The 16,761-nt window shown below is 41.7% G+C and overlaps 1 protein-coding gene across 3 annotated transcripts in view; it reads right to left on the bottom strand.

Annotated features, from left to right (window-relative positions):
* Nucleotides 1-16,761, bottom strand: part of SGPP2 (sphingosine-1-phosphate phosphatase 2) — an 84,194-nt gene that overhangs the window by 28,843 nt on the left and 38,590 nt on the right. For all 3 annotated transcript variants that reach the window (XR_004969250.1, XM_036319099.1, XM_036319100.1), the window contains one exon: nt 15,782-15,940. Coding sequence is in view for 1 of the 3 variants with exons in the window: in XM_036319099.1 (XP_036174992.1) it covers nt 15,782-15,940 (159 nt within the window). In the remaining 2 variants the exon portion in view is untranslated. The remainder of the gene's footprint in view (nt 1-15,781; nt 15,941-16,761) is intronic.

Below are 16,761 nucleotides of genomic sequence, written 5' to 3'. Positions count from 1 at the left end.
TCTGTACTAAGTGAATCAATGCATGAACCGTGGCTCCCTGGAGAACTAGACCGCATAGTTCTTGAGAAAACACTGCATCTGAGAGGCCAGGACCTAATGGACAAGGACAATTTTCGTTGTTGTTTATTGGTTAAATTACTTTGCAGCTTTTCTATTTCACACCCCCTGTGTTAAGGGAGATCATTTAGATGTTTTAGCTAAAAATCCCACTTTTTGGATCTATCAAGCTAATGGAAAATAAGGGTAAACAAGTCACTTATATTGGTAAATAATTTAGGATTTACAGCTTGTGGCCAGTTCTCTAGGAGATAATGAAAAATTTAACATAAAATATTACATGTTTTTTTCAATAGATATAACATCTAGTCTATAACTTCTAATATATATTACAGGGTAAAAAAATACTGTGTGATTCATTACTACAGGTTAATGTCCCTGAATTAACTGGTACATAACATAAACACATATTTGATGGAGTTAATCAATAGTCTAGGCGTCCCAACAGGATTAAAATGAATTTTCCATCTATTATTTTTAAATGCTATGGCACTCCTTAACACCCATATCCTGTGTGAACTATTCAATCATTTTGAAACAATAATAAAACAAGGTAATTGACTATCCAGACACAGCTGAGGAGGTACTATAGCAAATTCTCAGTGGTTCTCATTAATTCTGGGAAAGCCAGCTCTAAAACGTACAAAGTGAAAGAAAATACAAGATGTCATTTACCATTTGGCTGTGGAAGGTGCTTTTGTGTTACATTTGAGTATTACAGCCAAAGCTTGTGCTCAGAATATAAAAATGAAGCTAGGGAGTCCCTGTGTGTTTGAGCAGCCATCCTACCCATTATTACATGCTAATATTAGCCTCAACAAAACGACTCCTTCTCCTCATTTTCTTGCTATTTGTATGTTTCTTTGGTTAGAGGAAGAATTCAAATGCCTTCCTGAAAGGAATTCTGCAAGATCAGAGATTGTGTGTTGCATTAGCGGAGCAAAAGCAAAGTAAATGTTGCCACACAATGATACTAGAACAGTGGTGGGCAACATTTTTGTGAGTGCATGTCAAAACCAGCAAAATCTCTGACTCAAAATTCTTCTGTGTGCCAACCCTAATTTTTTGAGAACATGTTACACCTACTTGATATCTCTTAAGGTGTATGCATGTGAAGAACCTTGAAGAAATAATAAAATTCATTCGAGGGACAAAAACACAGTATATGATGATGAAGAATACATTTATTTTTTAATGTATACATGTACACTGATAGTCCGACAGAAAACTTTATGACTCCGTTTGATGCTATCAGTGGGACTTTTGCTGCTGCATCACTGATGACAGAGATTTTACATCAGGTTTATATTTCGTGACCTTCAGAGATATGCACGAGCTACTACTTTCATCCGTCAGGCTACTCCTATTACGAGACTTAACAAAATTCATCACTGAGAACAAAGATTCACAAGCGTATGTGGATGAAACCAAAACACTGGTCGGATCTAGGAAGGCAGGGAGAGTTAAGGCAGAGGCATAGAAATTGCTCTTCCCCTCTCTCGTCAATGCATGTCTATGGTCTTTAAGATAACTTGTTATGTAAAATTATTTATTTATCTAAGATGCACCTACACTGAATTTATCTGAAAAATAAAAAAGTCTACATTAAGAAAAAAATTGTAAATGGAAGATTATAAGAGAGGGTTTCACGTGCCAGCAAAAGTTACTGGCGTGCCATGTTTGGCACGCGTGCCAGGGGTTGCCCACCCCTGTACTAGAGCGTGAGAACCACAGTGCAGCCAGGCAGGGGTGCTCTAGGGTTCAATTCTCTGTGCTGCTTCGTCAAATAAAAAACAAACCTGGATTTAGGTAAGGAGAGACTGTTTGAAAGGATCACTGCGAGAGGTGGGAAGGGACTATGAGGTCTGGAAGGGTCAAGCAAAAAGGGGCTTTTCTGCAGAGGGAGGAATGAAGGCTGGAAAGATGCTCCCTGAGTGTGGGAGGTGGTAGGACGGTAGGTCAGAGCATGTTTACCCTAAAATCAGCTTATTCTCAGGATGGGTCTTCAGGCAGGGCTGTGTGCTGGCTGGGGTGAAAGTGGTCCAAGTTCAGAGGCTGAAGGATGGAGAGAAGCTTAACTAAAGTTTGGTCAAGTCAAGGTAGAAGGTATTTTGTCCAGGTAGGCCAGTGGGAACTGAGTCCAGCAAGTCATTTATAAGATGAAGAATGGGAATTGGAGGGTCCGTGTCTGGCCTTGTCACAGGTAAATAAGGGGGGGGCAGCTGAGAGCTTTGTCTGAGTCATGAGGGGAAGTGACTCCTAGTGAGTCACTTCCTGGATCACAAAAGGGTGGAACCTTGAAGGTTCCTGTTTTTCAGGAGGATATGGCTCAGGTATAAAGGCCTAGAAATAAAGGTCTGTCATTTCATTTAACAGTTCCAGTTTTAGGTAATTATTGAACAAATAGGTAAAGATGTACATTTAATAATTCATTCCTTAAATACATACTTATTGGATATCCAGGGGAGAGAGCGTGCCAGAGATAATTCAAATGAAACAGGTTAAGTGTTATGATGGGGAAATATTGGGTACTATGAAAGCATCTAGGAAAATTTCCTCTGACTTACTTTTCAGTCATCTGATTCTCTCTTCAGCAATGTAAAATCTACTCTGCAACCCCCCTTCCACTAAATTTTTAATTTCAGTTTTTGTAATTTTCCATTTTTAAAAGAGTTCTCCTTTAAATGTTCTCAATTACTTTTTATAGTTTCTTATCTCTGAAGGTATTTTCAAACTTGTCTTTTATGAAGAAATTGTTTTCTCAAACTGTGACATAATTCTGAATGCCTACAAATCTTTTGAAGGTTACATGGTTATTTAAAAAAAAAAAAAGAGTCACCTTCTTTCCTTTCCCTTATTTTTAAGCTAAGAGTACACGGAGTGCTTTATCTAATCAGGTTTTGATTTGTGGGAGGAAATGTAGATTTAACAAGGGCTTTGGGGAAAGCACTTCAAGATCAGCTCTGACTTTAGTAACCCCCTCCCGCCTCTCAAACCATCAGCAACGCTGAGGTTAAGGACAAGCTGAAGATAAGCTGCCAGCAGCTTTCTGAGATGCAGACACTAGGCCAAGCCAGAATTTCCAGCTCTGAGAGAAACAGGGCACTTTCCTTTAAAAGAAAATCACAAAAATGCCCGCCTTTTCCAAATGTTTAAACGTCTTGAAATCTTGCTCACATTTACAATAGATCTCATAGTGGCTAGTTATATAGTTTTCTTTGTGAAACTTAATAAGGGAGACATCAACCAAGATTGGAGTTGGGAGAGCCTATAGGGGGGCCCTACCACTCATCCTTGATCGCCCCAAACAGGAAGATACCTTGTACCTCCAGCAGGAAGATGTTTTCTGTTCTCATACCCCACCAGGAGGGAGGAAGATTTTCCCCTCCCCTGGCAATGGCCCAGCCAATGAGAGACAGCCACAACCCAGCCAATGAAAAGCCACTACATTTCGAATTCCCAGTTCCTTCCAAAGGCTCTGTGTTATGGAAGCTCCTTCCAAATTCCCCCTTTCTCTATAAGATAATAGTCCTCTCTTTTGTTCTCCAGACTTGCCTATGGTTTTGCCATAGTTGCATGTCCTGAATTGCAATTCTCTGCTACTCCTGAATAAACACAGTTTTTTGCTGGTAAAATAACTAACCTTTATTTTTAAGATCAACACCTTGAACTTCATTAGAGGTGCATTTTCCCATCTATGGATATTTTCGCTACATCTTTCACCTACAGTCTAGTTGGTTGGCCCTTTCTAGAGACTCTTCATTTGCTCCAAAGAGATCCTTTCTTTTAAGCCAGACGCAGTACCATGAAGTAAAAAGAGGGCTGGCTTGAGAATGAGATCTGGGTGCTATTAATATCTCATCCTCAATTTTATCATATGTAAATGCAGGTTTTAATAGCTTACAAAATTAATGTTAGACTGAGATAAGAATATATTTGGAAGTGCTATGCCATCTATGGAGTTGTATGCTTCCTTTTTGAAATATTAATTTTAGAAACAATGACTGACTCATGGAAATTTTCTTGCTTCCTATGTACATGCTCCTGATATCATATCCTATATAATAAAAGCCTAATATGCAATTGACTGAACAGGGGGAACTATGGGTGGAACGACCAGTTGCTATGATGCGCACTGACCACCATGGGGCAGACGCTCAATGCAGGAGCTGCCCCCAGCCTGCAGGCCCCAGACCAGCCAACGCAGGTGTCAGTGGGGACCCCCCGATTTCCCTGCCGGTCACCCCACAGAGGGAGGTGACTGGTGGCGGTGGCGGCGATGAGGGGCAGGGCCGGCGAGCGGTCAGTGCCAGGCCAGCCAAGGCGGGTGCCAATGGGGGCCCCTAATTGCCCCGCCAGTCGCCCCACAGATTGGATCTGATCACCAGCAAGGCCTAGGGACCCTACCCATGTACAAATTTTGTGAACCAGGCCTCTAGTGTTAAATACAGAAATGCTACAGAACCTATTTCTATATGTCCTATTGCTTATGTCCAGCTCTTTATACAGTGGAGGTGAAGAGCTGACATGAGACCAATTATACTTAAGTACAATCTCATCATCTTAAGAGGTAAGAACATTTTTATCTTCTTTTATTTTCAGACTGTGCTATGGTGCATCTAGATGTAATTTCGGAATGAGATGTTGGTAGTAATAACTAATGAATTATGTTCCTGGTTACAACACCCCCAAACAAAACAGTGGAGAACTAAGCTTGATGTGTTTGGAAGCACACAAGATTCAGAAGATGTTTTAGGAGATGCTTTCAAAAGATTACTATTCTTCTCCCTTATATAAACATTTAGTGTTTAAATGCACAAAATCTCTGAATTTCAGGGAAAAAAGTGTTCAGGGGACCTCAAAATAATGTTAACATTATTTGGGTGTCCATTAACCTAGGGTTTTCTAGGAGACTTTCCACCACAAAACCTCTCCCACTTACCAAGCAGAGCTGCTAAACCAGGGCCCACTCTATGCATGGCTCTTTATATTTTCACCTTAAAAGTGACACTCTAAAATGGCTCTAGGTGGTTTTATATCTCCTTTATACATTTTTTCTTAAAATATATTCCCCATGAATGTATAAGGTTGACATCCTTAAGAGAGCTAGATGACAGTAGCACACCTTTAACCATCCTTTGAGGCAGCTATAACATTTTAAATAAAGATAGGCACCTGGTTTTCTGAAACTCAGGCTCTTGACAGAGTTTTAATGCTTTAATTCTTTCAGTGTTAAAAACACACCTTTTGATTGTCCCCTAGGGCAAATAGTCAAACATGCTTTGTAGATTAGAAAACTTTTTTTAAAAGTTTTTTTTTTAAAGCACAAAACCCAGTCTTGTACTTTCTAAAAGCTTTCTACAGTACAAATTTAAGTTTAAATTTCTGATCCCTGCCCCAAAGAACACTTAGTTTGTTTGGAATGCTTATGCAAATGAATGAGCCTTCATCTTTTTTTTACTTTTTAATGAATTCTAATTAAACAGCATGTTGTGGTCTTGGTTGGCTAGAGAAAAAAATGGAGACTTTCAGTCCATCCTCCTTTGTCTATTCTTTCTAGCTAACTATTTTCCCCAATTATGTAGACAAACACTGGAAATTGCCCAACCTTTATTCCACACTAGAGGCCCAGTGCATGGATTCATGCACAGGTGGGGTCCCATAGCCTAGTCCCAATCGGCTCTCTGACATCCCCCAAGGGGTCCCGGATTGCTAGAGGGCTATTCTCTGGTGATGCACCCCGGAATTAGGCTCCCTCCTCTCTAGTTCCAGGTGCGTCACCTGAGAACCGCAGCTGCCAAGTCACCGCAGCTCAGCAGCTCCTGTGTTGAGCGTCTGCCCCCTGGTGGTCAGTGCGCATCATAGCTACCGGTTGGATGGTCAAACGGTCGGACAATCGCTTAGGCTTTTATATATATAGATAGCCTGGGTTTGGGATCCACCCTCCTGGGCGTGTGGTCAGGTATGGACTTCATCCCACTGGCAGCCCTAATACGGGTTACATCCAGAGTTTCATTTCCTCCTTTGACTGGCCCTTCTGTTATGGCCTAACTAGAGACATCAGCTCTCTTATTTCACTCATTGAGCCTTTCTTTGTTCTCTAGTGTTCATTTAAAAGGAAGCAAGCTTCCTGCTGCTCACAACTTGCTAATTTGCAAGGTACGGTTTTGGGGGAAACCTTCAGAATGTTGTTTTCCAACCCTGAGAGTCAAATTGCTATGTATTTAGAAAACATTTTCTAATTAAAAGAAAAAAATTTTCCCCTCTGATTTCAGTGCCTGTGAATGCCAAAAGAAATTTAATTTTGAAAGGGATAAAAACATAACATCTTTTTCTAGTTAGTTCTGAGCATATGCAATGCAAACAATGAGTTTATAAGTGTGCAAGTGCACACACACACACACACACACACACACACACACACGGAAGCTCAGAGCAAGGCTTGTGGGCTTTGGGAAAGCCAGTGCTTTGTGCCTGGACTAGAAGAGCCCTGAACCCTCACCTAGTGCCTCTGTCCCTCGACACACAAGTGGTGACTCAGACCCAGGGTGGGTCCCCCTCTCTCCCTAAGGATCCCTTTCACAGAGAATCACTAAGAACTGCTCCTCTCTCAGGCCCCCAAGAACACTGGTAGGAGCCAACCAAGTCAAGGCGTGCGGGGTGTCACACCAGGGACATTTTATACAGCCGAAGGCATTACTGAAGCCAGAACATCCAATTAAAAACACTGGATGATATCCTAAAAGATACATCAGCATCAATATTTTTTTAATAATCATAAAACTTTCTAAATAAGAGGGGTCCAGTACTCATTTTATTCAACTCCACATTTCATAGATGGGCAAACTGAGGCCCAGAAATAGATAAATGTTACTGGGCTAGTTATTAGTAAACTCTGGACTACAATTGATTACACACATGTAACAGCCAACAAGCCCTGAGCCATCCCAGCCTGGCCGTGCCCCCCACTAACACTTCTCACGCTAACTACTAAACCATGCACTATGTAAAATAAATGGAGGTAGATGCATTTTCACTTGGATTGAAGCCAAGGTACATGCCCTTGACCGGAATCGAACCTGGGACCTTTCAGTCCGCAGGCCGACGCTCTATCCACTGAGCCAAACCGGTTTTGGCAAGTCATCTTTTATCAAACCGTTTATCACAAAGTAGCATATAAACTGTATGCTGTGGCCCTAACCGGTTTGGCTCAGTGGATAGAGCGTCAGCCTGCGGACTCAAGGGTCCCAGGTTCGATTCCGGTCAAGGGCATGTACCTTGGTTGCAGGCACATCCCCAGTGGGGAGTGTGCAGGAGGCAGCTGATCGATGTTTCTCTCTCATCGATGTTTCTGACTCTCTATCCCTCTTCCTTCCTCTCTGTAAAAAATCAATAAAATATATTTAAAAAAAAAACAAAAAAAAAACTGTATGCTGTGATCAAACATTGCACAGATAGCAGACAGACAATAAATGAGGTAAGATTAGGGGACTTTTTCTTAATTTTCATTTTACAAGTGCTTCACTGCTTGTAAAATGAAGAAATAAAATTAACTGAGCACATTTAATATGCAAAAAGGCCAGATTATACTTAAGAAGGCTAATGCAGACTGCAATGGTTCACAGCCAGGATCCTAGAATCAGAGGCCGAGTTCAGAACAAAACCAAAACCTAAACCTAAACCAAACCAAAGACCATCCTTGCAGTTTTAAGGGGTTGGGAATAGGGACAGTAGCTGGGGGTGGGGGAAGGGCAGGAGAGTTAGGGCAGTGTGGGCACTTTCTCCCGTCCTCATCATGAACGAGAGGGTAGGGAACCATTTCTCAGGTAATGATGGTGATAATTAAAGAGATCCAAATCTATCTATTCCACCACAGGAGCCCAGTTTAAAGGCTTAAAAAAAAATCCCACTACACTAAAACGAAAAGATTTCCTTATTGTGCTTCAAAACCAATACAGTTTGCATAATAAACCCCCTAGAGACATTGACTTAATATTTAACTAAGGCTAAATTACAAGATTCTACTTCAGAGGCACTGGGCAGAATCTCTGACGCCTCATTCTGTTCCACTCCATGCAAGTCAGCGAGGGTTACAATCTGGCCATTGTTGAATACTTTTCAAGACTCATTAATCTCAAGCAAGAACCAACTTAACAAGCAGGGCAGTCTTTTGAAGTGAACGGTGGTAGTGGTTTAAACAGAGGATTAGGAGATAATCGCATTTCAAGTCATCTTTTGGCACTAAAATTGACCCCCGTCTGGGGCTGTGAATTACAGGGAGGGGCAGGCTGTCTTGCTCTCTTCCCTCATCGGGTCTCAGACTCCCTGTGACACAGCCAGGTGGCAGCCAGCCCACATCCAGAGACGCCACTGCATTGTGATGTGTTATCACAAAGTTCGCCTTTGAACCAATTTATAAGACTGTTGTATAAAATAATACCCTAGACCAGCGGTTCTCAACCTGTGGGTCGTGACCCCTTTGGGGGTCGAATGACCCTTTCACAGGGGTTGCCTAAGACCATCGGAAAACACATATATAATTACATATTGTTTTTGTGATTAATCACTATGCTTTAATTATGTTCAATTTGTAACAATGAAGTTGGGGGTCACCACAACATGAGGAACTGTATTAAAGGGTCGCGGCATTAGGAAGGTTGAGAACCACTGCCCTAGACTCTACTGCAGATAGACACTATCTAGCTGGTGGGCATGATTTAAATGTGAATTTTAGATCTGCTTTGGACCGCAGGCATCAGCTCACTAGCTCTCAACAATCAGACTGTGAAAGGTGTGACATCCATCATTTTCGACTCGTGCTCTCCAACACCGCTTAGTTTGACTTGGAAGAGTAGGAACAGAAGGACCTGCCAAAAGGAAATCTTTGGCCAGGATTCCGATTGTGCAAATAAATAAATAAATCAGGAATTTATATTCCCTAAGCAATTAAGCATTTTCTAAAGTGTTCCTCCAATCGTGTTGAATACAAAACAGCAAACCATCTAACATTTATTAAGCAATGGATTAGATACACATTTCAAATGCACTGTCTGCTACTGAGGGGACTCACAACACAAGACCACGTAAGGAAAGCCACGCTAGCACTGGGTCTGCAAAAGGGACACCATGCCTCCTCCTCCTCTTCCTTTTCTTAATGTCATCCTGCCCAACTTTCGCTCTTTTCCTTCTGACTCCATGCCAGGGATGGACCTCTCTGTTTTTCCTTTTTCTTTCCTTTTTTTTTTTTTTAAAAAAAAAAAAAACTTTATTGTTGAAAATATTACATATGTCCCTCCCCTCCTCCCCTTTGCCCTCTCCCACCCTGGATGGCCCTCTGTTAAGTGTCGCAATGTGAGCATATAGAGAAGGCTCATGACCATGTGACAAGCCTCCAAGGCTCCTGTAGCTGTTCCTTTCATTTTAAAGCTAGGGACACCCCAGGCCAGATCAGGAAGTGCCTTGAGTGAACTTTCACTGCTAGAATTATAGTCCAAATCTCTTGATATTCCAGCCTGGCCCACAGCTCCCTGCCCCTATTGACTGTCTATCCTCATCCCCCCCACAGCTGTTTGGACCAAGTAGAGCCACGGTATACACTGGCCTGAGATGGATGGAGTCATGTGACACATGAGCTGGGTCGGAGTGTCTTGAAAATCTGAACTAAAAGATGGTTGGAAAGTTGCCAGCTGGCAACAGGAGGTAAAGAAGCAGACACGTGGAGCACAGCTTCTCTGCAGCAGACAACTGTTCCCTGGCGTCAGTTTCTGGGTGGGTCTGGTTCTTTTACAAGACTCCTCAGAATCTTGCAAAAATGCCCTCTTTCCTGAGCCCGCTGGAGTGGTGTTCGTTTCTGGAAACCAAAAATCCACTACCTATAAACACCAGCCCGTGTTCCTTTCATGGTATCACAGCACCAGGAACCGCTAAGTACACTTCATAGCTGCTGATGGAGGTGGAAGCAGAGCCCCCACCCCCTACCCATATACACACCTTGCTTCCAATCAGGCAGATCATCTAAAGCTCTGAATTATTAGAAGAAAAACTCTCAGAAGCAATCAGGGCCTTCAACACAATCAGTAAAACTGTAGAAACAGTTTGGATATATCAGATCTTTTAAAACTACAGGCCCGATGCACGAAATTCGTGCAAGAGTAGGCCTTCCTTCCCTTTGCTGCTGGCACCGGCTTCCCTCTGGCACCCGGGACCCGGGCTTCCCTCTGGCAGCCCTGGCTTCATCCAGGAGGATGTCCAGTCTAATTAGCATATTGTGCTTTTATTATTTAAGAAAAATAACCACACACAGGTTAGGATGCTGGTGAATATATCTTTTGATGTTAGGTAAAAACATTTTTTTTTTACAAATGGGAAAAAAGGGCAAATGTTAACCTTACTGGAGTTCAGAGGGCATGAACCAGGTTTAATAAGGGCTGGTTACCCCTGAGCAAGCTATCCTACATAATAAAAGGCTAATATGCAAATTATCCCTATGGGTGGGAGTTCGACTGACCAGGAGTTACATGTGTGCTGACCACCAGGGGGTGGCGTGGAACATGGCAGGCTTTGGCGACGGGGCAGTCAGCTGGGGGAAGGGAGGCCCCAGCCGGCAGCCGCTAGGGACCCTACCCGTGCATGAATTTCATGCACTGGGCCTCTAGTTTATTATAAGGAAAAACAGTTGGCCAGAGAGATTAAATGCCCAAAGACAGGAGTCCCTAATTTAAATGCTTTCAAAGAACCAGGGAGATCACAAAGGGTAAGACAACAGGGAGTGGAGAGGTCTGTGCCTAAAGTGAACATATGGAATAAAAGTGTTAAAATTCAATTTTAAATGACTTTCTTAGGTCACTATTGATGATACCATAAAGTCAAATACCATTTCTCAAAGTCTTGAACTTTTAAAAATCTCATAAAGACACATTGCTTCAGACAAGAAAAATCAATAGTTCAGTACCATTTTATGTTAACACCTGGTGGAAAAAAAATTAAAATATTAAAATTCTTTTTAAAAGTACTCAAAAGGCAGACAGACAATTCTCAAGAGTTAAAACAAATGGCTAAAAAAAATCTGAAAAAGGTTTTCATCGTCACTAAAAATACATGAAGTGGAAATGAACTGAGATACCATTTTTTCATTGTTTAAATTAGCAATGATTAAAAAATAACCATACACAAAGCTCAAGAGGAAGCATCAAAATGAGTACTCTCACACAGATGATGTGGTGACTAAAAGCAAACAACACTCTAGGAAAATAATTTTGCGGTGAGTCATTGGCCATAACGCTTCTACCAATCCCATGCGGCAGGAAAAGGCTTCCTCTCTTAGAAACGAGCCCATTACTTCCCAGTGGATAATGTTTGTGCATGTTTTTGAGAATTTTTGTAAGAGTTTATTTGAGCCAAACTGACATATATTCTGGGGAGCAAGATCTCAAATGCTCTGGATAATGTAATTTCATTTTGGTTTGGTCAAGGCAAAGCTCAAAGGCAAATTTGTGGCTCAACTTTGGGAATCAGCAAGTTACATTTAACTGTACACTAAACCTTAATCTCTTATTCTATCTGTATTACTCCTGATTTTTATTTTATGTGCTATTCCCATTTTTTTTGTATATCTCATCTTGAATGCCATGAAGTATCTATGAAAAGAGGCAGAATACAAACAAGTAAAATATAAGGACAGGGAAAATGAACCTTCCAAGGATCAATCATGTTATCAATCTTTTCATTGCTCATTGCTCTTTCAAAAAGTGGAGAATAAAGTTATTTAGCCAAAAGTGAATTTGCCCTCATGTTACAAAGCTAAACACCATGCAGGTTCAATGAAAGTGCCTCTAACCTTTTTGAGATACAGCAATGCTATTTTAAAGCCTCTGTTTTAATTTTTGGTGGGGCTATCACCGTGCCGCTAAAGGAAGTCAAGAGATCACAGTCACTCAGTTGGACTGAGGCTCTTCTGAAGCACTATCAACAATATCTTTTTATGAGCATCTAATTAGATAACCCATTCCCCAACTTTTCTGTCCCAAAGTCTAAGATTCTACTGAATTCAACCAATGACAGGTTAAAAACCTTGATAAGTGACAGGTGACAGAAATAATGATGTGATGTCTTCCAGCTTATTTAACAAAAGCTCATCTAAATTTTCTGAGATAAATACCTTAGACTTGTCAAGAAAGGTATATAAAAGACAATTATGTAGAATACAGAGCTAAAAAATGCCACGCGGCCAACATGAACCACAACCACAGCAAATAAGCAATAGAAGAGAACATTGTGCACAACATTTTAATGTTTAAACTTCAGCTTTAATATCTTTTTTTTTTAAATGAACAGTGAATGCTTTTCATGTCATTTAGCTGATTTGCTAAGAAACAACCATGGTAGCCCTCTCTCTTTCTAGCACAGAAGGCCACTTCGTTACTTAATCCAATGTAATCCTGAGCAAGTTATTTAACCTTTCTACATGTCAGTTTTCTGATCTGTAAAATGGGCTGGCAATAACCCTCATCAGGATTGCTGGCAGGATAAATGAGGTAAAATATAAAAAGCACCATTACAGTGAAAGGCATATATACTAAGGGCTCAGCATTTGACATGGCTTATTACTATTTGAAGTATTACTGTCCTAATCTATACAATGATGAAAATGATACTAGCCCACTGTTATGAAGATCAAATATGGTAATGAAAAAAAAAAAGATAATGAACACAGATGCCAATAAAAGCTGTACCACATAAGGGAGAAACAATCAGGATTGTGATGAGAAAGCAGTTAGCAAATCATAAATTCTGCTAAACTATTTCAGACTGTATGAGTCACCCTGAATAGAACAAATGACTTTTAAAAGCAATAAAACGTGTTGGGACTTCATCCAATGACAACTGTAAAATTAATATAAAATTTGACAAGAGGTTTGGCGCTCCTGAATGCAGCTGCCTTCCAAAGACTGTTGGGTGAGATTAGATGTTTCAAGTTACAAGACTTCAAGCTCAGCCCCTTATGTAATTAACATTTCTTAATCCTGAGCCCTTGAGGAGGCAGCCACTGTTCAGGGATAGCCCTTCCAGGAGAGAGGCTGCCTCTCTGTAGGAAGCTGACAAGAGCCTCACCCTGCTCCACCTCTCCTTCCCCTGCAACCCCAACACCCCAGGAATTTCCCTTCCCTTTGTCCACCTTCAACACTGGGGCCAAGCCAAGCGTCTCTCTTCATTATCTCTGTAGTGCAGAGGACCCTCCCTTCCTACTTGTTAATTTCCCTCCCTCCCTTCCCTCTCTTCTGCCTCCACCTCCCCCCACCCAGCACCCCCATGGCCTCCATTCTCTCCACCAGGAACTGCCAGAATCACACACCCTGCCTTCCAGATGCAAATGAGCACACGGAGCGTGTAATTCAACCTGGGTGTCTGGTGGATCTGGCCATGCACCCATTTTTAAAAGCAAGTCACAAGTTGCCAAAGCTCAGGACAGACTGCATACTCAAAGGTTAGGTGCTTTCCTTTTTCAGGCAAAGATTTCATTTGCTCATTCTCAATAAAAGACTGGTAATTCTATCTCAAACAGGAAATCCTTTGTGCACTTTGAAATGAGGACTCCAACTCGGAAAATAACAACCAATAATGACAATCAGAGAGCCCTGTGACCACTGCCTTGCGGCCCCTCAGGAAAAGTTTCCACCCTCATTGGAGGAGATAACTGGCCTTGAGCCGACCTTACACATTACAAGATATTCCCAGGATATTACAAGTAATTAACATCATTTGCCCCCCTCTACCACCATAAGAGTTGGATTGGGGAGGGGGGGAGGCGGTACCTCAGAAAATAAATGACTGAAAGAAACTTAAGCACCTGGTCTTTCAAGCATTTTCAGATCTTCAGAACAGAAGGAATGCTCCCCACCCCCAACTCCTCCAGTGGCCGCCACTGCTCTGCAGGCACAGAAGCTGGACTCAGACAGGGAGGGGACAACTGCCCTGCCATTCACCTTGTGCAAGGTGCCTATTCTAAGCGGGTCATACTTTGAGACAGAAGCTGGCTTTCACAAGAGGGCTGGCCAGGAGACAGGGGAAGGAAAGCCTGGCTTGCAGTTTTAGGCAGAAAGGAGAAAACAGGGAGCATCCGAGGCCAAATAATCCTAAAGGCAAACCTAGGACCTTAGTGGTCCTTTGGGCTGGAGGCTTCAACCCAGGCCCCATACGTTTGGACTGCAAGTATTCCGTGTTCTGTTGGCATGTGATGTTTTTAAAAAATGTAAGCCTACACTTAAAACGTGGGAGATGGCACATGAAAAACAGATCTGGCAACTCCGGCCCGTATTCCCATGTGGCAGTGACAGCAGGCACAGAGGGACAGCTGCTCCCTGGGGCCCCGGGGGACTCACGGATTCCCCCCACCCTGGGCACCTCTCCCAACCCAGGACGTCACTGTTTTACTTCTTTCCCTGCCTTTGAGGATATTTAAGTTTATGGCTCATGATCAAGGTCACCCTAACATGTTCTAGAAATGAAAAAAAAAAAAAAAAAAATGAAGCCGGAAGTGGGGTGGGGCAATCACTGACTTAAGATCACAGCACTTCTCAGAGCAGAGCTGCTGCACGGGAACCCCAACTCCTTCACACACAACCACCCACTCCTGAACTGTAGCTTTTGGAATCCTGAGTTAGGAAACTTGAAGCGGTATGAAGCAATACTCTATAAATATTAGAGAGACAAAAGCATATAAGGCAGGGTACCTTCGTGAGGGACTTCTCGTGTAGTGGGGGCAGCTGGCATAGACACAGAAACTTGTCCCTGAAGCTCCCTCTCCCAGCTAAACAATCTTTGACCTTAGAATTCGTTGATCTTGCTGACCCCTTTGCCTTCATGGACTAGTCACTATGAGTTATCAGGTTCTCAGGTATCAGGCCCCGAGCTCTGTGCACACTCTGTACGTCTTCACAAAGATTCTGGGAGGTGTGCAGTACCAACACCATTGTATTGGTGAGACAGGTAAGACTACAGACAAGGGCACGCAGACAAGTGCTGTGGTTGAACTGCCTTGAACCCAGGCCTTTCTTATCCCAAAGCCCGTACCTGGCAGCAGGCCTTGCTGCCTTGCAAATATTCATCATCTTTCCCAGTAACAATAATAATTAAAATAGAATTTACTTGGTCCTGAAAAAAGTTAAACAATAGGGTCTCAAGTAAAACATCAGAAAGGGGCTCCACCTCTCTACCTGGAATTGCCACTGAGTTTCTGTGTCTATGCCAGCTGCCCCCACTACACGAGAAGTCCCTCAGGAAGGTACCCTGCCTTATATGCTTTTGTCTCTCAGAGTACTGCTTAATACCCCTTCGAGTTATTAGTCAACAGCTTCCAGGTTCCATTTTTGATCCAATTTTACTAAAATGGGCCTCTTAGGAGGATGCATTTTATGGCCCTTCTGAGTTCTCAAAAAGTCCTGTCTTCTCCACACACCACCTCTCCCCTCGTCTAGTTTTAGTCACCCACAGGAACGTGGACACCACAGTACACAAAATCTATAGGTACTTTTCTTTTTTTGCAAACAAAACAAGTTGTGTTTATAGCATTTTATTTTTTCCTGTTATTTTTCCAAAGTAAGCCAGGCAAACATTCAACTCTAAGTGATTAAAAAAAAAAAAAGAACATATATGCAAAGTACTTGGATGCCAAAGCAGGTAGTTGTTGCAGAAGTAGTAGCAATCTATGCATAACAGTAATACTTACAACCCATATGATGACCAGTCTTCTGGATAAATAAGGATCAATATTCCAGTGAGTGAACGGAAGAAATGTGATGTAGAACACTTCTTGACCCAAAGCAGCTGAAAATCTGAATAGGTAATAGTAGAAATAATTCTTCACAATGTACTTTTGTACATAAGCCTGAAAAACAAAAGTTAGAAGACTGTGAATTCATTGAACTTGCCACTAGAGGACAAACTTTGAAACCTCTCTCTAAAACTCTCGGGTCTTAGTTGCCATGGTGTTGCCTCCCCTCTCATTATGTCATTATGGCATTGTTACCATCAATGTACATAGTTGTTGAACATCTATCAACCCAATTTGTCCACACAATCACAGAAAAAGTTAGCTCTTCATCAAATTAACTAACATCCAAGACAGAAATATCAGGGAAGATAGGAACATTGAAAAAGAAATAGGGGCAGGGTGGAGGGGGTCAACTGGGGGGAAAAAAGGATCATCTGTAATACTTTCAACAATAACGATCCAGTTAATAAAAAAAAGAAGTAGAAGAAGGTACCAACAGATGAAAGAATATGCCGTGTTCATAGATTGGAAGAATTAGCATCATTAAAATGTCCCTACTACTCAAAGGAATCTATATATTCAATGTAATCCCTATTAAAATAGTTTACCTTTTAAATGGGACAAAGAAGGTTAACCTACTACAGTGATGGTGCAAAAAAAAAAAAAAAGCAGTAAATATACACAGAGCCTGCTAATAGACAGTCCCATTTCCCCTCTTATTCTGGAGTAGGCAGGAAAAAAAAAAAAAAAAGACTTAAGGGGGTTAAAATAGGAATAAGCAATCTATTCAAAATATGGTGAACACCTTTAAATTATGGTTTATTAGTGATGAGCCAAGAAATAAAACATGCTATTTATAGTAGTCATAGATTTTAATCAACGAAAAACACCAATGGGGAGGAAAAGAGGCAACCCAACCACAGGGGCAAGTATGT

Source organism: Myotis myotis, unplaced genomic scaffold, assembly GCF_014108235.1.
Source record: "Myotis myotis isolate mMyoMyo1 unplaced genomic scaffold, mMyoMyo1.p scaffold_m19_p_8, whole genome shotgun sequence".
Classification (NCBI taxonomy): Eukaryota; Metazoa; Chordata; class Mammalia; order Chiroptera; family Vespertilionidae; genus Myotis; species Myotis myotis.
This window is presented reverse-complemented; position numbering and strand designations above follow the sequence as displayed.